The 24,464-nt window shown below is 41.2% G+C and overlaps 1 protein-coding gene across 1 annotated transcript in view; it reads left to right on the top strand.

Moving 5' to 3' along the window:
* LOC148892058 (teneurin-3-like) overlaps positions 1-24,464 on the top strand; it is a 244,330-nt gene that overhangs the window by 176,072 nt on the left and 43,794 nt on the right. The window contains exons 23-30 of the mRNA XM_089006884.1: positions 7,438-7,509; positions 11,470-11,647; positions 13,667-13,687; positions 17,147-17,271; positions 17,517-17,624; positions 22,410-22,564; positions 22,775-22,876; positions 22,971-23,144. Of these exons, the coding sequence (XP_088863010.1) occupies positions 7,438-7,509; positions 11,470-11,647; positions 13,667-13,687; positions 17,147-17,271; positions 17,517-17,624; positions 22,410-22,564; positions 22,775-22,876; positions 22,971-23,144 (935 nt within the window). The remainder of the gene's footprint in view (positions 1-7,437; positions 7,510-11,469; positions 11,648-13,666; positions 13,688-17,146; positions 17,272-17,516; positions 17,625-22,409; positions 22,565-22,774; positions 22,877-22,970; positions 23,145-24,464) is intronic.

Below are 24,464 nucleotides of genomic sequence, written 5' to 3'. Positions count from 1 at the left end.
AGCGCAACTCCAAGGGGGCACGTCGATATTTTAGGGCCACACCCTATAAAGCAGTTTTCTCCTGCTGTAATGTTGCTGCTGCATTTCCACCTTGTCTCACCTCTATCTGGCACTGTGATTTTTTTAGCGGGAGAGTTCCAAGGACAACAGTGAAGTAGCTCCAGTGTGAAGAAGCGTTCAAATGTTCCATGTGGCATTGCGAATCTTGTGGCTATTCCGTACTCGTTGGTCGGTGGCATTCCTAGGTCTAGTCCTGGTTTGGGCAGTCTGGTATCTTCTGGTCGGTTTCGTAACGTAGTAAATTTCTCTCGAGTGGGTGGTTGGACCCCTGGATGATGGATGAGGATGATGAAGCTGCCATTTTAAATGCGTACCGATACACCGTCTGGACCTTCTTAGTCTAAAACCTCCCTGGAAAAAGGGCCCGCCAAGGGACACTTTCCTCGCCACGGCAAAGCCAGGACCCACAAGGAGGACAGAAAGCACTATGTTGACTGGAAATAATTTATGTGATGAAGTAGAATGACCCCAAAATGTATTAATCGCTGGGCCAAGAATGAAATCTGGGCCAATTTCCTTAATTTGGAGAAAAGTTGTGGTTTGTGGGTTGCTGAACAGCCGATCCCGAAAAATAAAACCGATCTTGTCCACCAATCTCATGACCCTCCACAGAAGTCTGACAAAGTCAGCCATCGTCATCTTCTGTGATGAGATGATGAATAGTCTTCTTCATTTTTATTTAGTGAACCTGCCCAGCCAAAACATGATGTTTGTATTGTTTCCATGTTATTGTTCAGGATACGGCCCGCCACATGTTTGATGTGGGAACATCAAGCATGTCAACTCCCATGATGCTTGCTCACGTTTGAACCAAATTTTCAAATTGTAATCCATAATAATATGGAGGCATTGCAAGGATTTTCCTGTTTTCAAACCCCTGATTACATTAATGCAAACTATGTTTAAACAAGTCTTCTGATTTCAAAGCTCGGGAATCCATCTATTTGTTGTTTGTTGTGTATGAAATATGTGTAGGTGATTAAATATTTACCATAATTTCCGGACTACTGGGCGCACCTGATTATTAGCCTCACCCAGTACATTTTTAAAGGGAAAAACATTTTGTACATACATTAACCGCACCTGTCTATAAACCGCATGTGCCCAAATTGAAACATGAGTTGTTTATAAAGAAACACAATACATAGAAAATGTTTTAATAACATACCTTAACTTTTGTTTCCAAACAGTGCCTGTTACACGGGAGCAACACAACGAGCATTACGGTAGCAACACACCCCGAACAGGGCTGGTTAAAAAAAACATGCCGGAAAAGTGAGACACGGCAGCAACACGTTAGCGCTCACTAACAGGTCTGGGCACAAAAACATACCAAGTCACTGAGATACGGAAGAAATACGTTAGCATTTGTTGAGATCTTCAGCGGTTTTCGCGATGCATTTGGGAGAATAAAGAGTCGAGATGGTCCTCTTGTTTAGATCATACAAGTAGGATATTTATTTGCCAGAGCACAGAAAGCAGCCGCTGCACTCATCGTCGTAAGAGAAGTCAAACACATATAGACACATACACATAAACTGGCTTTTTATCGCTGTCAAGTCACGCAATGTCGCGTAGTGGCTGGATTGCCAGATCAGCTCAGTATTACAGCATTACACAAAATGAGGATACAATCTAAGTTTCTTAACACCCCCACTTATACTCAGTTTGCTGTAATGTAAACCAAGATAAATAGAACAATGTGACCTCTGTATTACACGTTTTAGCTTCCAAAAACAATTGCTGTAAACTCTCAAATACAATTGTTTTTGCATATTGGTAGTCATCAATAATGAAATCACCATCCCATATGATTTTGATCACCTTGTCACTTCTTGACTCTTTGGCAATAATACAATAATCACCTGGGTTTTGCTTGTACTCATTATCAGGTAAATAATCATGTAAGACCTTGTTCCCGTTTCGGCTAGATTGTTTGAAACCATAAAGTGATTTTTCTAGTTTGTAAACTAGACCATCATCTTTTTCTTCATTTTCCAGAGCTGCTTTTTGAAGCACCACTTAGCACCTGTTAGATTGGCTGTTGGCGAAAACATCTCTCCATAGTCTATGTTTTTCACCTGGCTCTTGCCCTTTGCTACAAATCGTGCTTAAATATTTGTTTCTGACATCTGCATCACGTTTGATAGCATATACCCATTTACCCCCCACTATTTTCTTGCCCGCAGGTAGGGTTGTTATAGTAAATGTATTGTTGTCATTTAATGACTGAATTTTCTCATCCATGGCTTTTGCCCATTCTTGAGAATAATTTAATCTCATTGCCTGTGCATATGTTTGCGGAACACCACACACAGCTCTGTAATAGTAGTCCACTGTGGTGTGTGCCTCATCGTTATCGCTGTACTCAACCACAAAATCATCAAAGTGACAAGGTCTCTTTCTTTCCCTAGTAGGATACCTTCTATTTTCAGGTTCATCATTTGTGTCACTTTGTCGTGTGAGGTTATTTTCATTTGGCCTAATCTCTGTGACTGCACTTTCACGTGCATCCCTGTCTTGTATACATGACTCTTGCGCTCTCTTATTAGGCTCTGAAAGACCTCACTAGTCTTTGGCCTTAATCTCATGCCATAATATGTGTTTTCATCTGTTTCATTTATCTGTTTCTCTTTCTCAATACAGTGGTACCTCGGTTCTCGAACGCCTCACAGTTCGAACAAATCGGTGTTCGAACAAAATATTCGATATATTCTTGCTTCGGCGTTCGAACATCAATCGGTGTTCGAACGCCAATATGAAGCGTGAGTGCGTACTCAAGGTTGGGGAGCTTAGCGCCCCTAATCATGCCTCCAAAGAAAGTAAGTGCTGCTTAAAGTGACAAAAGAAAAGTAGTGCGTACAACTATTGCATTTAAGAAATAAATCATCGCAATATATGAAGGAGGTGTGCGAGTGTCTGATCTGGCGAGATCTAAGATCAGTACGATATTAAAGAATAAGGAGGCTGTGAAATCTAGTGATGTGACTGTGGGAGTGAGAGCAAGTGTCATTGGATAGATATTTGAAGAGAAAAGAACATCATGTAGCCGAGTCATCCGTAGCTGTCACATTCCGAGCGAGAGTGATGGCAGCTGACTCGTCAGAACGTAGTGGAATGTTTGGGATCCCAAAGCAGACACATACTACCCAAACAGGATGTTTATTCACAAATAAAAGAAAACACAGCGAGTAAGAAGGCAGGGTGTGATCTGACCCGCTTACTACGGCAAAAACAAATGGCACACGAGGGTGCAAAATTACGCAATCCCGGAAGATGATATAAATTTACGGGACGCAGGGAAAATACCTCGGACCGGATACACTCGCGCATCGAAGGAAGAGTCCAGGTACGGTGGCGAGTTGAGTCAATCATCCGGCATTGGCGAGGTGATCGCGAACCGTATAAATGCCCCGTGTCCGTGATTAGAAAATTGACAGCAGGTGGAGACAGCAGATGGAGACAGCGTCCCGGGAGAGGCACCCCCCCCCCCCCCCAGCTGTCAACTCGCAAGTGACAGGAGCGAAGAGATGGTTTCGTGTTCGAAAAAAATCGCTTTTCGAACAGGGTCCTGGAACGAATTATGGTCGAGAAGCGAGGCACCACTGTATGTAAATAGTAAAACTTTCCATACACATGTATACCATATTTTGTCCCACCTTTCGTAATCAGTGAATTTTTACCTTCTTTAAATATCACTGTTGCCCCGTTGGTGGTTGCTTTCTTTACAGACAAAATGTCTCGGATGTTGCGACCCAACTGCTCCCTGGATCTGGTCTTGCCGTCCCTCATCTTGTGCACGTTGTCGGTGTCGCCATTTTCTGACGCTTTACTGGTGTCATCTCGTCTGTACTTGTCCTTACGCCTGCATGTGGCGTCTTTTTGTGTCTTGCTTTTGCAATGACTGCACCATGTCTTCTGTTGACATTCTCTTGCTTTGTGGCCTTTGATCCCACACTTGAAACACACTAACTACGCTTGTGTCGTCACTGTGCTGGTCACGGGTGTTGGTTTTGGTGGTTTGTCGTCCACTCCGACCCTGTGTCTTCATCACACTGTCCCCTGACTCAGTGTTCAATTTCTCAGTTGCTTCAAAACTCCATAGCTTAGTCTTGAAATCTGCAAGCTTGATTTCATCATTTGAATGCGCCACATGTATTGTGAATGGCTTGAAACTTGGTGGTAGTTATTTTAATACCATGGCAACAAGTAGTCCATCTCCCAAAGTTTCACCTGCATTTCGAAGTGCTGTTGTGGTGGTTTCGGCTTTAATGATATAGTCTGTAACACTTTCATCGTTCCTCTTTTGAAGCGACGTGAGCGTGGTGTACAGATTGATTATCCATGGTTTTCATTTCCTGGCATAATATTCTCTCAATATCTTCAAAGAGTTTCTTCCATCATCAGGTGCATCTGTCATTATTAGTGAGAGGCTCTTGTCATCAAGCATATTTATCAATTTGGCGTACGCATCTGCATTTTTCTCTGCATCCATAGCCATTTCGGAACTCGTCGCCGTCAGCTCTCCCAGCACGGTCTTCTTTAGTCCCAATAAATGAAAATGTCCGAGCATTTTTGTTTCCCATATCTCGTACTTATCTTCATCTTCGTCGAATGCCAGTCGAAGGTGCCTGCTTGCCCTTCCTTGATCCATCTTGACCGCTGTTTAGCCGGTTAGCGATAGCCTCGTTTGCTCACCGCTCTTTCAAGTCTGGATACACTTTTGGCTTCACTTTATCTCCCAAACGTTTCCTGGGCCCATAACCTGTTGAGATCTTCAGCGCTTTCGCGATGCATTTGGGAGGATAAAGAGTTGAGATGGTCCTCTTGTTTAGATCATACAAGTAGGATATTTATTTGCCAGAGCACAGAAAGCCGTCAAGTCACGTGATGTCGCGTAGTGGCTGGGTTGCCAGATGAGCTCAGTATTACAGCATTACACAAAATGAGGATACAATCTAAGTTTCTTAACAGCATTCACTAACTAGGCTGGTTCCAAAAACATAGAAAATCACTGAGAGCCCGAGGTTGTGCTGTCCTCTCTCTCACGCAGCAGACCGGCTTTTCGCAACCGGCTGGTGATGGTTATTTTTTTCACACTGCTCCACGCTGTCAGGTTTGTGAAAAAGTTGCTCTTTGCAGACGGCCATTTTAGGTAAACTATTCCTCGCTCTAAATGCATGATTCACACGAAAAGTTACATTAAACTTGCGTCTTCCTCTGCACATAAATTCGCTGTCTCACACTTACCTTTAGTGCTCCAGCACTAAATTGAGGCCCCATTGCGGCCGTCAGAAAAAAATGCAAACATTTGCCACATCGTTGCATAAAGGGTTGAAAGCTTGTGACAAAAGTTGCGGCCTATAGTCCGGAAATTACGGTATATGGTCTCACAAGATTCACAGTAATAACGGCCTTCCACGGGAAACTGTAACGAGACGAATGTGGACTGCGACAAAAATTAGTTTGACACCCCTAGCGTGCATATTAGGTTCAGGAATAAAAAATGGAGATTGGCAAAAATTGTCCTCGACGGGTACGTCTTTTTCAAAATCTGGGATCAATCATAGTCCAGCAAATTGTTGTTGGTGTATTTCCACTTCTTTCATGTGATTCTTGCTAATGCTAATTTTCTTCGTAAGACGTTTTTTTTTACCCATTTAAGTATTTTGAATGCAAATTATATTTTGTTTGTTGCTTTGATTGGGATGCAACCATATTGTGGCCCCTGAGAATATGTATTTGAGTGTGTGTGCTCCCTTTTTTGTCACCTCATTCATCCTGTTACTCTTCATCCCTCCCTCACGTGTCCTCGAGGGCTTTAAACACCTTGTCATCCAGTTCACAGTGTGAGTGCATCTGAATTTTAAGTTTTTAGACTGGGAAAGATTCAGACCAAGGTCACATGCATTTATTTTGAAAAACATGTTCATTCAAAGTGTGGAGAACACTGCACTGCCCTCAGTTAACACAGCTGGAGAGCCCCCCCTCACCCCCAGGCCCCTGCCTGATTTAAGCACTGCTTTAGTTCGTCATCTGTCTCCCTCACACAAAAAAAGACATGCACAGTGCACATATGTCTCCAAACACACACACACACACACACACACACACACACACACACACACACACACACACACACACGTGTGTGAGTGCATGCCTTTTTATAGTCAATGTCATTGTGGACTGCATGCGGCACAGCATGGGTGCATCCTTGTCAGCTTTGCCTATGGTAATCAATCAACACTTCCTAATGGAAGAAGTGATGAAAGGGAATCGCAGAGTAGAGGAAGGTGTCTGTTGAGATTAGCAATAATGTTAGATGTTGGATATCAAGACCACAAGGCAAAGTCACGGAACATAGAGTTGATACATAAATAAAAAAAATAGCCATTGATATAAGGCATATCGTGGAAAGAAGGAGGAAAATGAATGAAGGATGCAATGAAAAGCAGAAAGAAACAGGAAAAGGAAGGTTGTATTAAGTTCATCCTGTCTACTTGATGTCTAATTTAAAACAGATTATTTTCTTACAGACAGCGTATACACTGTCTGTATGAAAAGAATCTGGTTTAAAATAGGAAAAGGAAGGGAAATTGGGCACACTAAAAAAGCAAATGAAGAAAGTTCAAGTTAAGATCAATAACAAATAAGGGAGCAAATCGATGGAGGATGGAAAGACGAACATCAGAGGTACTGAATAATGAAGGCGAGCTGCCAATTGGCTGCCAGCTTTTAATTGTTTGGTTCATTACATGAGTTTAATATTTTATGTCTTACTAGGAATAAGAAATGCATTGTATTTTTCCACCATTTAATGTTCTGATCACAATTTAAATTTACCACAATGCTCAACCTGCGCCCTACATTTTGATGTGCTCCATTTGCCCTTGATTTTGCCATCTGTCTGTCTGTCTGTCTGTCTGTCTGTCTACCTACTTCTGTCTGTCTGTCTGTCTATCTATCTATCTATCTATCTATCTATCTATCTATCTATCTATCTATCTATCTATCTATCTATCTATCTATCTATCTATCTATCTATCTATCTATCGATCTGTCTGTCTGTCTGTCTGTCTGTCTGTCTGTCTGTCTGTCTGTCTATCTATCTATCTATCTATCTATCTATCTATCTATCTATCTATCTATCTATCTATCTATCTATCTATCTATCTATCTATCTATCTATCTATCTATCTATCTATCTATCTATCTCCATAAGTCTGTCTCTATCCATCTATCTATCTATCACACACACACACCTCCTTGCTGATTGAACTTGTACAAATCACATCTTAATGGCACTGGCATTGTCAAACTATATTTATTGAATGTCATCGCCTCTCATGCCGTTTTTTTTTAATGTCTTTACCTTAGGTATCCTGTACAAAGGCAATGGTGAGAACATATTTGTTTCCCAGCAGCCTCCTGTCATCAGCAGCATTATGGGTAAGAATGTATTTGCATCTGTACTTGTATTGCAGTTACAAACATTGTTTTTCACCCCAAAAGATGTCATACTGTATACAGTAAAGTCTCGTTATATCGATATCGGATATATCGATAGTCCCGGTTATATCGATACTATTTCTATGCACGCAGGGAGAAAATTACATGCAAACAGGGTCGGATATATCGATAGTCCCGGTTATATCGATATTTTTTCGGACTCCCTTGAATATCGATATAACGATACTTTACTGTATATTGTTCCTGCCTCCCTCAAAACTTGAGCTGTCAGTCCAATCCTGAAAAAAAACCTTGCTCCGATCCCAATGATTTTAAGAACGTACGCCCAATTTCTCACCTTCCTTTCATCTTTAAATTGTTTCCTCCCAGCTTCACTCTCACCTCACTCACAATACTCACATTATCATCCTCCTCGACCTGCAGGTTTTGAAACCATTCCTCACCCCATCTACTCCTATCTCACTGGCCACTCCATCACTTCACAGTCCTCACCTGTGTCTTCTAGTGTGCCCCAAGGCTCTGTCTTGCGACCAATTCTCTTTTTTATCTACCTTCTTCCTTTTGGCAATATTTTCCGCAATTTTGGCATACACTTTCACTTCTTCACTGATGACACGCAACTACCTCTCCAGCAAACCCGACGCATCTCTTTCACCTTCATCCCTTTCACACTACCTCTCAGAAATTAAATCCTGGTTTTCCCATAACTTCCTTAAACTTAACAGCAAAAAAACTGTTAACTGTGTCCCCTCCCTTCAGGCCAAGAGCCTGGGTGTCATCCTCGATAGCTCACTACCTTTCCACTCCCATATAAATAACATAACCCGGTTCACATATTTCCACCGACGTAATGTCAATCGTCTCCGTCTCTCTCTCACTCCTCACACCACTGCTATCCTTGTCCACAGTCTCGTCACCTCCCGTATCGACTATTGCAACTCACTTCTCTTCGGTCCAGAATTCCTCAGCCTGTATCATCACAAAAAAAACTCCTTTCACCACATCACCCCCGTCTTCCAGCAGCTCCACAGGCTCCCTGTCAAACTCAGAATCAAATTCAAAATACTTCTACCCTATTGTCACGACCAAACGGTGCACCGTGTGAAAAGGCGCAGTCTCATTTATGTGTGCCATTTCTGTATTTAACACACACATTGGCCGCACCGGATGAAAGGACGCAAGTTTTATGTACCGGTACGTATCCTCTACTGCCATACGTACGTCCGCCTCACAACAACACACAGGCATACAAGTATGCGTATTTTAAAAAACAGATCGGGAGCAAAACTGTGTTTGGTAGTGCTTTATTCATTAATTACAAAGGAATAACATTTTGTAATCATCACTCAATATGCGTCGGCATGGTAAAAAGGAGCACATTACCGGTACCGACTTTTCCGAAAGCTCAAACCACCGTGCTAGCAGACACGTTAGCCCAAACATCCACAATCCATTGGCAAACTGTGGCGTAACATCCAGCCCTTTTTGTTTACCTTAAGAATGACGCCTGCTGGAAATGTCTCTTTAGGCAAAGTCTTTCTTTTAAAAAAATCACAATCGCCGGGAGTTTCTCTCCGTTAGCATGGCAGCCTTTTCGCCAGCTTTTCCGAATAATTCGCCGGCCGTCGCTACAGTAGTCCCGGTCCGCATGGAAAAATCGCACAGTTTCATAAAATGCCAGCACCAAGACGGACCTCCTTGGAAATGTTCAATTTTCATTTCCTCCGCTAGCGTTACTGCTCTGAGTGGGAAGGTGACAGTCGAAACGCTCCTTCCGCTCGCTCTTAGCTCGCCGATCGATTGCTTGAAGCTTTCCTCCAACTCCGGTCACCTTGCCTTATGTCCACGTATTATGTCACGGCGGCTCCATTCCCACGTTCCTCGGCGTAGTTGATAGCCTTCAGTTTAAATAAACTGAGCTTCATAACCATTTCTCTTTGCCATTTTCAGGGTTGTTAAAACAGCAATGTTCTACATAAAGCACATACCTGTTCGTTTATACACAAACCACGCCCGCACACCCCCCTCGTTTTCTCTACACGTCCTCCTCATGGTGGTCTCTAACACGTCCGCACTACAGGACCCACTGCACATTTTGATAAAAATCTGAGACGTTTATATGCGCCTTATGGTCGTGAAAATACGGTATTTACATTTAAAGCCATCCATTACATAATCTGTCTGACCTTCTTCAAATTTCCATTCCCTCCCGGTCCCTCAGATCCTCATCCTCCCTCCACCGCTGTGTGCCCTCTGCCCATCTCAACACGATGGTGTGCACAGTTTTCAGTCTTGCTGCTCCCAAACTCTGGAAGTCACCTCCACCCAACATCCGAAATATTGACTGTCTTCCCACCTTCAAATCCCACCTCAAAACTCATCTGTTTAAAATTACGTTCACTGTTTAGTTTAATCAGCTCTTTTATTGTTTTTTTTTTGTTATTTATGGTTTTATTGTTCTGGTGTTTATTGTTCTTTTAATTGTAAAGTATCCTTGGGTGTTTTGAAAGGCGCTTGTAAATTAAATGTATTATTATATGGACACAGACAGTGATTCAATCACAAGCACTTTTCTGCACCCTATTTGTTACATGAAGCATTTATAGATAAAAGACAAGAGCCTCAAAAAGTGCTTTTATTTATATTTATAAAATAGCTGCCCATAATAAGTGCTTTGTTACAGCTTCAGCCATCTGTTGTTAAAGTGCTATCAATATGGTATTGCATTTTCACCAGTGGATCAGGGACATCATGCTGAAAACGTACACACGTCTGGTACAATCTAAGTTTTGAAAGCAAACACGAAATTGGAGCATCCATTGACGAAAAGAGATTGTCTGACATCTCCTATCCCACGTAATCTGCCAAAAAATGCTGGAAAGCAATCCACATCCGGTCCACACAATGCAACAACAAAACAAAGTAACAAAGCAAAACACAAAAACAACAAAAAAAGCAAGGCTCATAAAAGCACTTGCCGACAGCATCTTGGTATTCTTGGCAGGCTGATTGAACACTCTAAATTGTACTTTGGTGTGAGTGTGAGCACGAATGACTGTATCTTTGTGCCCTGTGATTGGCTAGAAGGATGTCCCTCACCTACAGGCCAAAGACGGCTGCGATTGGCTCCAGCACCCTTGCGACCCGAGTGAGGATAAAGAACTTCAGAAAAATACTCTGAAGACAGACAATTGAACAGTAGAAATTTAGTGCTCCCCACCCACTTTCATTTACTCAGTTTTACCTATTTAAAATATTTTCAAACTGATCAGATAGATTACAACCGTCCTTTAACCAGTATTTTTTAACAATATTATATTATGCTTTCCATCTTCGCCTTGGAGCCTTCGCTTGTTACTCACCTCTCTTTTTCCCCTCCAAGAGTTCGGCTTTTGAACTCTTGAAAAAGGCCCTTGACTCTGTTGTTTACATTGCAGACATTCATGGCACATTGACATACATTTTGTTAATTAAAAAAAAACACATTCCAATCACATTTGAATTTGTGGAATGTTTTAGGATTTGGATAGCCAATTAATAATCTCTTGAAAATTAAAAAGTATTTGAATAAACATAGATGACATTCATGGATATTTTTGCATCAGGGATGGCAGTGGCACAGTGGTCGACTGGTTAGTAGGGCATCCCACAGTGCTGTCACACCACCACATTCTTCCAGCAATAACTTCAAAATAAAATCAAATGTTTTACAATAAACCTTTATTTAGCGAGATAAAGCTTATTTTAAAGTTGTTCTCACAGTGTTGGCAGTGTGTCACCCAAAGCATGAACAAGGGTTGATTTTTTCTCCAAACAACGGTTCACACCACATAAACAGTTACCAGAAACAAAAAAAATATTCCTCAAGATGTTTTTTTTTTTCCTGAAGCAATCAATTACTCAAGGACTCAATTTAGCCCTAATTCCAACATCTTGTAGGAAATGGACGTCGCCGTAGCATCTCTTGCCCAAGCTGCAATGGCCAAGCAGAGGGTAATAAGCTGTTGGCACCCCTTGCTCTGGCATGTGGAGCTGATGGCAGTGTGTACGTTGGAGACTTCAACTACATCAGGAGGATCTACCCATCGGGGAATGTTACCAGTGTGATGGAGCTCAGGTAAAAAAATAAATAAAGGTTTCAAATCTCAATCAAACCAGTTACATGTCAGTGCACACAAGTCATGATTGAAATGATTTCATCGCAGATGAGACATCAATCAGTACACGATGTACTTTTTTGTTGCAAGATTACTACGTTTGACAAAATACTGACTCACTGCGGCCCAGTGCAGGGTGGCCGACTGCCCTCCCGCCTCCAAAGCATTGTAAATTTTTCATAAGAAACTTTGTATTCTTCATTAACTAGCAGTGCAATACATACATAATAGAAGAAAAGAAACAAGTGTTGCCTATTTGCACAGGCAGTCCTCAGTGATGCCTGAGACAAAGTGAGTCACTGTTCTCAAACTTAGTCTAACACTTGACAGCAATACTGTCTAGTCTGAAAAATACAATACTCTGTAAATTGAAAGGTCCGTATGGATCAGCTAACATTTTAAAAAGACAAAAATGGAAAATACTGTACGTGATGTGAAAGGATACTTAACAAATAGAAGTGTTCACATTTGCCACCAACCTGTCACACTAAGCCATCAGGGTTTTTTCCCATTATTTTGTCTGTGGCGTAGCTGTTTTTAACATGTCATTTCAATATTTCATCTGTAGGTGTGAGAGAGAGGGTATTTTCACTGAGACACAAGAAATCCATTTGTTCTAAAATAGTGGTTCTTAACCGCTCAGTAGTCACACGATGACTGACTGAGGAAACTAGCAAACTACATTTTCTGCAGCACAATTTGGAGAAGCAATGTAATGTGATCATCTGTCTTAACCTCCCTGGCAGAGACTCCGTCGAACTCCTGAGATCAATTCACCAAACCCCTACGGTTCCGTCGAACGCTGGATAAGAATAACAGTTCTAAACCAATGCTATCAAACAAAAAATGAGCAATACAATGTGTTTTTTCACGCTGCTTAGATTACTCGACTCGTCAAGACAGCACCAATTAAAAAATAACAACAATGTAATTGCAAGTTGGTAATTCGGGTCATCGGTGATGTCAACAGAAAGATTGTGGGTAATGCTGTGGCATGGGTTGGTCCATGTGAGCAACAAAGTTTTGGGCATATTTCACCTATAAATACTTAATACGATGATAAACTCCTTTTCATGGCAGCATATCTGCGATAAACAAGTACAGTGATACCTCGGTTAACCCCTTGGCTTACGAACTTTTCGGTTTACGAACGTTAAATTTATGAACATTTTACCTTGGCATACAAACTTTTTTTTTCGGGATACACACGGAGCGCCGCAATGAGTGATGTGTCGTTCGCGAATGAGCCCGTTCCTTTTACAACAAAATGGCAGCAACAACAGTTTTTGTCCTGTATTATATATTGCATCAACCCATATTTACAAGTGTCCATTTTTTTTTTTTTTTTTCACATGTGATCATTGAGAGTTGCAAAGCCTGACAGCAGTCGGTAGTAACGAGCGGCGGTACCTTTCCTTCTTGCAGCGCGGGTGTAACAGTCTCTGGCTGAAGGAGCTACCCAGTGCTGTCAGGGTGGGCAGGAGGGGGTAGGAGGGGCTGTCCATCGTAGCCTTTAGTTTAGCTAGCGTCCGTCTGTTGCCCACCTCCTCCAGAGAGTCCAGCGAGCAGCCCAGGACAGAACTGGCCCTCTTGACAAGGCGCTCCTATGACTAACACTAATTACATCTGTTTCAGAATTTATTCATCTGTGCTTGTCTTCATTGTTGTAATTTGAGTTATATCTGAAGAAACATTTTAAGAAATAGCTTTAAAAAAGTATAAAAGTGTCTTCTGTAGTTTTTAAACTGTTACATGCAATGCATTGCTAATGTTCTAATTTGGAATGATACAAATTAATGATCCGTCTTCCGATTGTCCCACTGCAGGAAATTACAATTGTGTCTTCACATTGCAGCCATTATGCTCCGAGGATTTTGACATTTATGCGTACCTTTTCAGGGATTTATTTTAAGCAATAACCAACTGTTTTCTAATCCCTGTTTACTCTCTTTTTCTCCCTTTGCTTGCACTATTATAAGAAACAAAGATTTCAGACATAGGTAAGCGTGATTACTTACTTTTATACCATTACAAAAACAGAATCATTCAATTACCGTATTTTCTTGACGAAAAGGCACACCTTCAATGAATGACATACAGGTAACATCCGACTTACGACCGGGTTCCGTTCTGACAAAATGGTCATAAGTCAAACGGCCGTAGGTCGAAATCCATTCAAAATGGCCGAAGTGAGGTCTATACCAGTGGTCCCCAACCTATATATTTTCATGGACCGGCCGATGAATACAGCAAAATAAAATTATACCTACGTGACCTAGACAAGCGTTTTGACATGCGTCAAGAGTAAGTCATAGACGGATGTAATCTGGTAATTTTTCATTTTTCAAAATAAAACATAGTTCAGACTCAGATAATAAATAAAATTGGAAATGATGTAAATGGTTTATTCTTTCTGCGTGGCCCGGTACCAAATGACCCACGGACCGGTACCAGTCCGCAGGCCCGAGAGTTGGGGACCTCTGGTCTATACAACAGGATAGTATATAATGTCAATCTGTTATTTTTAAGCAACATTTTCTATTGAATTCTATTATTTACCAAACTGTTTGCAGTTCATTTATGAATGTTATAACTTTTAGTGTCATTTTTATCATTTCATATTTTATATGATCATTTTTAATACTGCATACATGTATGTGTAATGCATACCAAACTGTTTACTGTACCATTTATTGATAAATTTTATACTTACCTTTTAATGTCGGCGCACGTTCTGCTGACCCAAATAGAGAAGAATAAGGGACAGAAAATCACATTTGCATGAGTCCACAAACATTTTAGCGAGCTGCAATTCATTTAGCTCAGTTGAACAGCACCCATTTCTTCATACATAAAAAAACACCAACAAAACAAAAAAAAACATGATGCACAATCAGCGGAAAGTGGTCTCCCAAGTGCTCACACTTCAATGATCGTCTTGCAGCTCCTTTAAAATGTGCATTGTGTGCACCAATCTTATGTGTAGACTCTGAGTCCTTCTGTTGTGTAGACTGCGTACCTCTTGTGCGATAAATTTAGAGGGAAATGGGAAGCTGCCACCACTGGATGGAAAACAAGTCAGCTGTGTTCACACCCGATGGGTTAAAAACGGTGATTTTCTCTGGTTCATGGCTCTTTGGGGTGTTAGAAGATGGTAGTGAGACAACAGGAACCAGGATGTTGAACAAAAAAGAGAGCGAGCAGCCGCCCCCACACAGCTTATATACGACGGGAGTATGATATCACTTCAAACAGGCCTATCATCTACGAGGTAGAAGGGTGAAAGTTGATATCAGACTGAAATAAGAATGCTTAAGTAACAGTTCACACTACAAATATGTAAGGTTATAAGGTAAAGTACACACATATATACAGTAAAGTCTCGTTATATCGATATCGGATATATCGATAGTCCCGGTTATATCGATACTATTTCTATGCACGCACGGAGAAAATTACATGCAAACAGGGTCGGATATATCGATAGTCCCGGTTATATCGATATTTTTTCGGAATCCCTTGAATATCGATATAACGAGACTTTACTGTATATATAGAGTAACAACTTAGACTAAACTAGACAAATACAAATGAGTAGAAATAAGTAACATTGGATGTTTAAGGATGTGCATCTAAAATCGTTCAATCAAATCAACACCTACAATGGTACATAAAGGGACACACCCCTTCTTTCCGACCAAACTAGCAAAATACCAAAAGGTAAGAAAACTCCCCCCATGACAACAGTAAGACTGCTCTTTGTGCTAGACTTGGATTGGATTGGATTTGCCTTTATTAGTCTCGCAGTGGAGAAATTTACATTTCACAGCAGCAAAGTTATGAAAGAAATGAAAGTAGAAAAGCAAAACACAGGAGCTGCTGGAAAGGCAGCCACTCTCGCGGCGCCGTCTTGAAGTCAAAAGAACAAAAAAAAACAAGTAACAAATAACATGACAACACAAAGACACAGAGAGACATTCATTCTTAAGCACTTTCTGTACCCTCTTTGTTACATAAAGCAATGGGAATTAAAATTGGACGCAGATACTTCTCTTCTGTCCAATTCCTTTTAATTTCTTCATCGAGGCAGTATCTCTCTCAGTGGCAAATTTGTCAACCTCTGACAAATATTGACCAAAATCATATTCCAGCCGTATAAGGGAAAGCAGGGGAACAATCGCGGGCCACACAGAAACAAACAACCATTCACGCTCACATTCACACCTAAGGACAATTTAGAGTGCTCAAACATCATGCACGTTATTTGGGATTGTATGAGGAAACGGGAGGACCCAGAGAAAACCCACGCGGGCCCCGGGAACATGCAAAACCCACATTGGGAAGCCGGCTCAGGTATTCAAACCCGGACCTGTGCACTCTGAAGTTGACGTGTTAAACACTCGACCTCTGGGCCACTCCATCTTCAAAATAATGAGAGATATTTGCCAATCGTATTGATGCTTTTAAGCAATGAAATTTAATTCACGGGAGAGTATAAAATGGATTATTTTTTCATTTCCTTGTTAACTGCAAAATTTGAGGTAATAAGAATAAGAATAACAATCATCCTCATCATTGTCATTTTGCTTATCAGTGAATTTGAATTTGTTGTAATCTTTCTTTGCTTCTGACAATTTGGTGGCTCGCTACTTGAAGTCAGCACGATATATGAGAAGAGAATTGAAGAATGTTCTGCTGGAGTAGGTTACTTCACTTTCTGTTGTGCTTAAAATGTCAATGAGTGGGTCGGCCTTATACTTTCAGTCTATCTTGATCTCAAGCATCATGAGGCCTCATTTGTTCCATTAAGCTATCATGTTGAAAATATTTATCATGACAGAGAGAGAGAGGGATTAAAATGCTACCATTGATTTGATTGGGTCAAAATATACGGAAGAGGATTAGGGCCACCTAAGAAAAAATACATCAGGCACTTTAAAGAGTTTTGAGACTTTTTTTTTCTTTGCAAGCCCTAATCGTCTTGTGTAACAATGGCAGGGAGTTGTGATGTGAATGACTGTGTGTGTGTTACTTAAAAGAATAATTGCTTTATTTTAGACATTGACACACAAACTTTTAACAGAGACACAAACCTGGCAACTTATGTTTTTCCTGTATTTTATAGGGTTTTTTTTTTAGCATTTGAAATAATGGACGCACTACTATGACTTTTATACGGGAAAAAGATGTGAACCGATCTTAGAAAGACCATTTTGGCTCAAATCCAGTAGATCTCAACTGCTCTCAAATTTGTGTGTCAGGCTCTGAATACACACAAACGGACATGTACACACAAATGGACACGCTGTTTGTTGAGTTCATATCCATCGGTGTTTCTCCAGATAGATTTACCCCTCTTCAAATGTTGTTGGACAAAGTGAGGGAATTGAATCTACTGACATTATGCAACACTGTCCTAAACCAAATCTTTGTTGTCTTTATCCCACACTACCTCTTAGCAACAACCCTGCCCATCGGTATTATCTGGCCACTGATCCAGTGACAGGACAGCTTTATGTGTCAGACACCAACTCACGACGGATCTACCGACCAAAGAACCTCAATGGTGCCCGGGACCTTATCGGTCCGTTCAATTCTTTTTTACCTCCCGGCAGCATGCTGTTTCAGTCATTTCAAAGATAACATTCAGTAATGACTACATGTTTTAGATATACCTGTACAGAGACTTCTGTTGCCATTACGTTCATTGTGTGTGTGTGTGTGTGCGTATGTGTGTGTGTGTGTGTGTGCGTGTGCGTGTGTGTGTGTGTGTGTGTGTGTGTGTGTGTGTGTGTGTGTGTGTGTGTGTATGTGCGTGTGTGTTTTAAGGTAATGGGGAGGTTGTTGCTGGCACCGGTGAACAATGTCCACCGTTTGATGAAGGACGGTGTGGAGATGGAAGAAAAGCCAAAGAAGCTCAGTTACTGGGACCTAAAGGTACACTCACACATACATACAATTTTACATCTCTAAGGTTCCGCTGGATAATTTATATCAAGGAATGTCTAATGTATATTCTGCAAAAGGCTTTTACCTCTTCACAAACGTGTTCCTGCCTGACCAGAATTAATACAGGACTTCAAATTAAATTGTTGATCAATGAATTTCATTCCTTCGTTAATTCAGTTTGAATGTATATGAGTACCCATTCTTATTAAATTAATTGATTCTTGAAAACAAAATCAGAACTAAGCAGGTAGAGACATGTTTTCCATGTAAATAATTCATTACAAGCTCCCCCAAAATGTTTTATAAAGCATAAAAATGCATACAAAAATGTAAAAGTAGCACAATAAATGAGGGTGGTGGTGCATAATGTCAAAAGCAAAGAATAGAGAAAGGAATGAAAATGATAGTCATTTAACTTTTAACTGCGCCCTTCCTCAGATTTTTTTGCCTGGCCTTTTGGAATCAGAAAATCAGAATCAGAAAACCTTTATTCGTCCCACAATGGGGAAATTTGCAGTCCAAAGCAGCAATTTGAAAGGGGATGGGGTGGGGGGTGAAAGGATAGAAAACAAGATATTCTAAGCATAACAAAATAAAAATGTCAACTGTATACTGTGCAAATGTAAATGTGCAAAACCGTTTCGTAAAAAAAAAACTGTACATAGTGCAAGTATCAAGAAAGGCATATTGATATATTGCATCAACCCATATTTATTTACAAGTTTCCAGTTTTTTTTCCACATGTGATCATTGAGAATTGCAAAGTCTGACAGCAGTCGGTAGGAACGAGCGGCGGTACCTCTCCTTCTTGCAGCGCGGGTGTCATAGTCTCTGGCTGAAGGAGCTACCCAGTGCTGTCAGGGTGGGCAGGAGGGGGTAGGAGGGGCTGTCCATCATAGCTTTTAGTTTAGCTAGCGTCCATCTGTTGCCCACCTCCTCCAGAGAGTCCAGTTAGCAGCCCAGGACAGAACTGGCCCTCTTGACAAGGCGCTCCAGTCTTTTCCTGTCCCGGGTGGTGATGCTGCCTGACCAGCAGACAATTCCACAGTGGATGGTTAAAGCCACCACAGAGTCAGAGAAATGCCTTAGGGGTGACCCCTGAACTCCAAAAGACCTCAGTCACATGGAAAGCCATTTTCCAATGATGTTTGCTTTTGTTGGCTTTTAACAATCCTTTGAAAATGTCCAAGGCAAACATCAGTATAGTGAGCAAGCGCTGGTCTGCTTAACCCTTGCTCTGGGTGATTCACATTTATGTAAAATTATCGAAACACCTCATGGCCCGAGAGGAGAATGACGAGGACGCTTGCCTGGACACTAATCTATATATTTATTTATTTACACACATAGACGCATGTGTTATTGGGCCGGTCCCAAGCCCGAATAAACACAGAGGGTTGTGTTAGGAAGGGCATCCGACGTAAAAGCTAGGCCAAAACAAACATACGAATCAAACCTCCGAAGAACTGGACACTGATTCACTGTGGTGACCACTTGAAGGGAAAATCTGAAAGGAAAAGAAGAAGATAGACGCATGTGTGAGAGGTCCCTATTAGCCAATGGGATGCCAGCAAGATACCTGGCAATAAACAATGTCAGAGCAATTATAAGTATGTCGTAATCAAGAAACATGGAGCTGCAAATAGCAGTCCTAGTCCTATCCTGTGTTTCTTTTGTAACAAGAGGCAATACTTTCCTGTTGAGTCGTTTCATAACTTAAACTTTCTGTTTCAGTCATTACGGTATTATGCCTGCCCCAAAATGGCTCCTACCTGGAGACATCCTGTATTTACAATGTTATACCTCGCTGTTGGTTCAGTGAACTGTGTCAATGCTTTATTCAGTTTATGTTGAAGCTCTGAAAAAAAGGAGAGTTGTGGTGTTGTTTATTTAAAACACTTTCTTTTCTTCAATTTAACTCGAGAGGTGTTCATGACGACCTCTGAAAAACGTACATTATTGTTTACTTCAATAAAAGTATGAAAATTTAAAATGATGCATCAAAACACAAAATCAAGCGAGGAAATCACAAAATAAATTATATAGCCCCCCACTCAGTTGCCATTCCTTTCACAACTTTGCTGCTGTGAAATGTAAATTTCTCCACTGCGAGACTAATAAAGGCAAATCCAAACCAAACCAATTTCCTTGGGCATATTTCCCACAGAATGATCAGATATCAGTAAAATGTAGGTAACTGGAGTGTCACAAAAATATTTATTTATTCTTTTGCTGTGTATTCACAAACAACAAGGAAATCACAAGACATTCTCGAAGGGAATTTATTTTTTCATTAATTTATTCATTCATTCAGTCATTCATCCTCCGGACAGCTGTAACCTCATGACGGTCGTGGGGCTTGATGGAGCCTATCCCGGCCGTCTTCGGGCACTCGGTGGGTCGAGACCCCGAATTGGTTGCCGGACAATTGCAGGGCATACAGAAACAAACAAACAACCATTCGCTCTCACACTCAAACCTCGGGACGATTTAGAATATATTTTGTGATTATATATGATATGATATCATATGATATGATATGATATGATATGATATGATATGATATGATATGATATGATGTATGTCGACTTCACAGTGCAGAAATTGTAGGTTCTATCCTCGTTCCAACTACCAGCTGTGTCGAGTTTATATGTTCTTACCAGGCCTATATTTTTACGAATTCAAAAAACACATTCATTAAGAACCACTGCTCCTGGATCTCTTTGGACATGTCCTTTCGATAACCTGCAATTTCTGGCTTTGTGTGTTTGTGGTCGTGGTTGAAAAATGTTGAGGGTCCCATTGCAGGAAAGCAGAGAGGCAAGACATGAATGCAATGTGTAGCAATTACAATACAACATAAAACAGATTAAATACATAATAAAGTGATTCAAAGACTCACCACAATGTGAAGTAAGGAAATATGACACTAAAACAACAATCCACAGACAAATCGATGACCTCAATCTTATCGAATTGAAGAGAACTTGAATCACACTTGGTAAAGACAGAGGTGTCTGGAAAAAGGTGATTGGAATGCTCAAATAACGATGCTCATGATAACCTGTTGAGATGAAAAAAAACAGGCTAGGCCTGACCAAGGGCACAGGAAAACATGGCAGCATGAAACAAAACTTCAATTTCATCTGAAATAAAAATACGGATTATGAGATAATTCAGCAGGGAGACATTCGGTAGATATCCGAATGCCCACAACACCTTACCTGGCTGGTCAATGTAGAGGAGCAGTGGTGCATGTCTGAGCCCCTCCCGGATGACTGAGTATCTCACTCTATTTCCAAGGGAGAGAGCCCAGACGTGCCATGGAGGAAATTCATGTTGGGCTCTTATAGCCATGATCTTGTTTTTTTAGTCACAACCCACTGATCGTCACCAAAGGTGAATTTGGGAACATAGATAGACTGGGAAATGGAGAAATCTTTCAACTCTGCTACTTGGCCACGATAGGCCGACAGAGACTTTCATCGCTTCAGATGTTGCAAAGATCTGCCTGACGATCTCTTGCTCCATTCTATGCTCACTCATGTACTTATACCCAGTGTCTGAAATTCATGACAAAAAGTTAGCGGACACCCGGGCAGACAACTCTGAAAAGTTGCCTGCCCGGCCATAAAGTTGCAATAAGACGACTAATCACAACAAAAAAAAACATTGTTGTAAAGTATAAAGGATTTTTTTAATTAAGGAAGTACCTACCTCAGATGCTCCCTTGCTTTATTTATGGTAAATATCCCTTGCTGAAGTTTTTGCTCCAGTTGTCGTTTGTCGTCATGGTGCACAATGCAATGTTTGCGTTGTGCGTTGTGACTATACCGTCACTGTAAAGTGTACTTGAAAGTTTTGAAAGATGCTTAGAAAGAGGAGTCCATGTGGCTTGTAGTGGTTTGCTTGTAGCTTCTGCTTTTTTGAATAAAACGTTTGATTTGAAAAAAATGTGTTTGTGTTTTTTTGTTTTGTTTTTTTTTTTCTTGAAGAAGTTGTCAGCCACCCGGGGCGAGGCGTTTTGAAAGTTGTACGCCCGACGTAAAAGTTGTATGCCCCGGGCCTCCGGGCAGACGTTATTTCAAACACTGTTATACCGAGTTAAAAAGTATTCTTCTTGTTATTTTCAGAACAGACATTAAAATTGTTGGCAGCATTGTGTGATGCACAACCACATGGCAAAGCCAAGACAAATGCACCAATTTTATTCATAAATATTCCCAGGTCATATGGAAAATGTTCCAAATATGACCTCAGAGTCCAAACATGGTGGGCGAAGACAATGCAGCAGCCATAGTTTGTGGTTTGTTTTTTTTTGCAGAGAAAAGACAACATGAAAAGAAAAGACATTGGTCAAAGCAGTGGATACAGCGTGAACACAGACTTTCTTTTGTGACATGACTATTTTGATTTTGGATTCCCCACCATCATTCCCCCTTGCTCATCACCTCGCTTTCTGATTGGCTGCACACGACACGAGAAGTCACACCAAAACAATCCAGCGTTTTCAATATCCCAGATTTCAGATCAGAGTCACCCAAACATCCGACCTTCCAGGCAGTCACCACACACGGCAAGATTTGCTAAATGTATCTTTTTGGGTAATCAGAAAATCTTTACAATTGTCGCGATGTGCAGTGAAAGGCACGAGTGGCTGTAAGGAGCTGATGACATTGTACATGTCCTTTTCTGAGATGAAGAAAGCAAATGACGACAGCAAACATGTCTAATGTGCTGTGCTTAGGTCATGGTTTTTTTCTTTCTCTACAGGGATAGCAGTTGATAAAAATGGTTTGATCTACTTTGTCGATGGGACGATGATCAGAAAAGTGGACCGCAACGGAATAATCTCCACAGTGTTGGGAAGCAATGACTTAACATCAGCACGACCTCTGACCTGTGATACCAGCATGCACATAAGACAGGTGACATGACACTATGTGCACTGCACCGTGATATGTAAAAATATGAACATTTAACCATTACCTGGTCGCCAAGGCTGTATTGGGTTTCTCAAGGGTCCAGACTTGGGCAGCCCTACACTATCCATACTGTGTGTCTGGGAAGAACATGTTATAAAAAGCATCAGAGGTTGTCTGAGATAAAACTCTCCAGCTTGACATCCCAATATCCAGGTTCGTTTGGAATGGCCCACTGATCTCGCGATCAGTCCCATGGACAATTCCATCTATGTATTGGACAACAATGTTGTGCTGCAGATAACTGAAAATAGACAGGTATTGTTTCCGACTCAGGTGGAAAGAAAGCACCAACTTAATGTGTTTATTTCTTAGAACGTAATTGAAGAATACTGTTTGTGTGTGCGTTCAGGTTCGCATTGTGGCAGGCCGTCCCCTGCACTGCCAAGTCCCTGGGATTGAATACACAATGGGAAAGAATGCCGTTCAGACCATGCTTGAGGGAGCAACAGCCATTACATTGTCCTATAATGGCATTCTCTACATCACAGAGACGGACGAAAAGAAACTGCATCGCATTCGACAGGTAACCATTTTATGTTTAGCTAGTCACATGAATGGCTAGTAACGATATATATACATATATATATATATATATATATATATATATATATATATATATATATATATATATATATATATATATATATATATATATATATATATATACAGTAAAGTCTCGTTATATCGATATTCAAGGGAGTCCGAAAAAATATCGATATAACCGGGACTATCGATATATCCAACCCTGTTTGCATGTAATTTTCTCCGTGCGTGCATAGAAATAGTATCGATATAACGAGACTTTACTGTGTATATATATATATATATATATATATATATATATATATATATATATATATATATATATATATATATATATATATATATATCCTTCCATCCATGCATCCATCCATCCATCTTCTGCCGCTTATCCGGGGTCGGGTCGCGCGGGCAGCAGCTTCAGTCGGGAAGTCCAGACTTCCCTCTCCCCAGCCACTTCTTCTAGCTCGTCCTGGCAGATCCCGAGGCATTCCCATGCCAGCTGGGAGACATAGTCTCTCCAGCGTGTTCTGGGTCGTCCCCGGGGGCTCCTGCCAGTGGGGCATGCTCGGAACCCCTCACCAGGGAGGTGTCCTGGGGGCATCCTAATCAGATGCCCGAGCCACCTCATCTGGCTCCTCTCGATGTGGAGGAGGAGCGGCTCGACTTTGAGCCCCTCCCGGATGACCGAGCTTCTCACCTTATCTCTAAGGGAGAGCCCGGACACCCTACGGAGAAAAATCATTTCGGCCGCCCACCAACGGAGCCTACTCACCACCAGGTGGTGATCAGTTGACAGCTCCGGCCCTCTCTTCATTCGAGTGTCCAAAACATGAGGCCGAAAATCCGATGATACAACTATAAAGTCTATCATCGAACTGCGACCAAGGGTGTCCTGGTGCCACGTGCTCATATGGATACACTTATGTTTGAATAAAGTGTTTGTTATAGACAATCCGTGTCGAGCACAGAAGTCCAATAACAAAACACCTCTCCTGTTCTGATCAGGGGGGCGTTCCTCCCAATCACGCCCCTCCAGGTCTCACTTTCATTGCCCACATGGGAAGTGAAATCGCCCAGCAGAACAAGGGAGTCCCCTGTTGCTTTCTGACTTGTAATGTCTTACGAAGCTGAGGCATCACATTATCGTTCATCATGTTGATGATTCTCATAGCCAGAGTCTTTAGTGGATGGAACTGTTCGATAAAAGCCTGCACATCATTCCAGTTTGCCAACATTGCTTTGATGAGCTCACTTGATCACTTAGTGCCACTTAGCAGGTTTTTTTTGACGACGATACTAG

Source organism: Hippocampus bargibanti, linkage group LG10 (assembly GCF_051943395.1).
Source record: "Hippocampus bargibanti isolate YZ-2025 linkage group LG10, ASM5194339v1, whole genome shotgun sequence".
NCBI lineage: Eukaryota > Metazoa > Chordata > Actinopteri > Syngnathiformes > Syngnathidae > Hippocampus > Hippocampus bargibanti.
The sequence above is the reverse complement of the archived record's forward strand: the minus strand, read 5'-3'. Positions and strand labels throughout refer to the sequence as shown.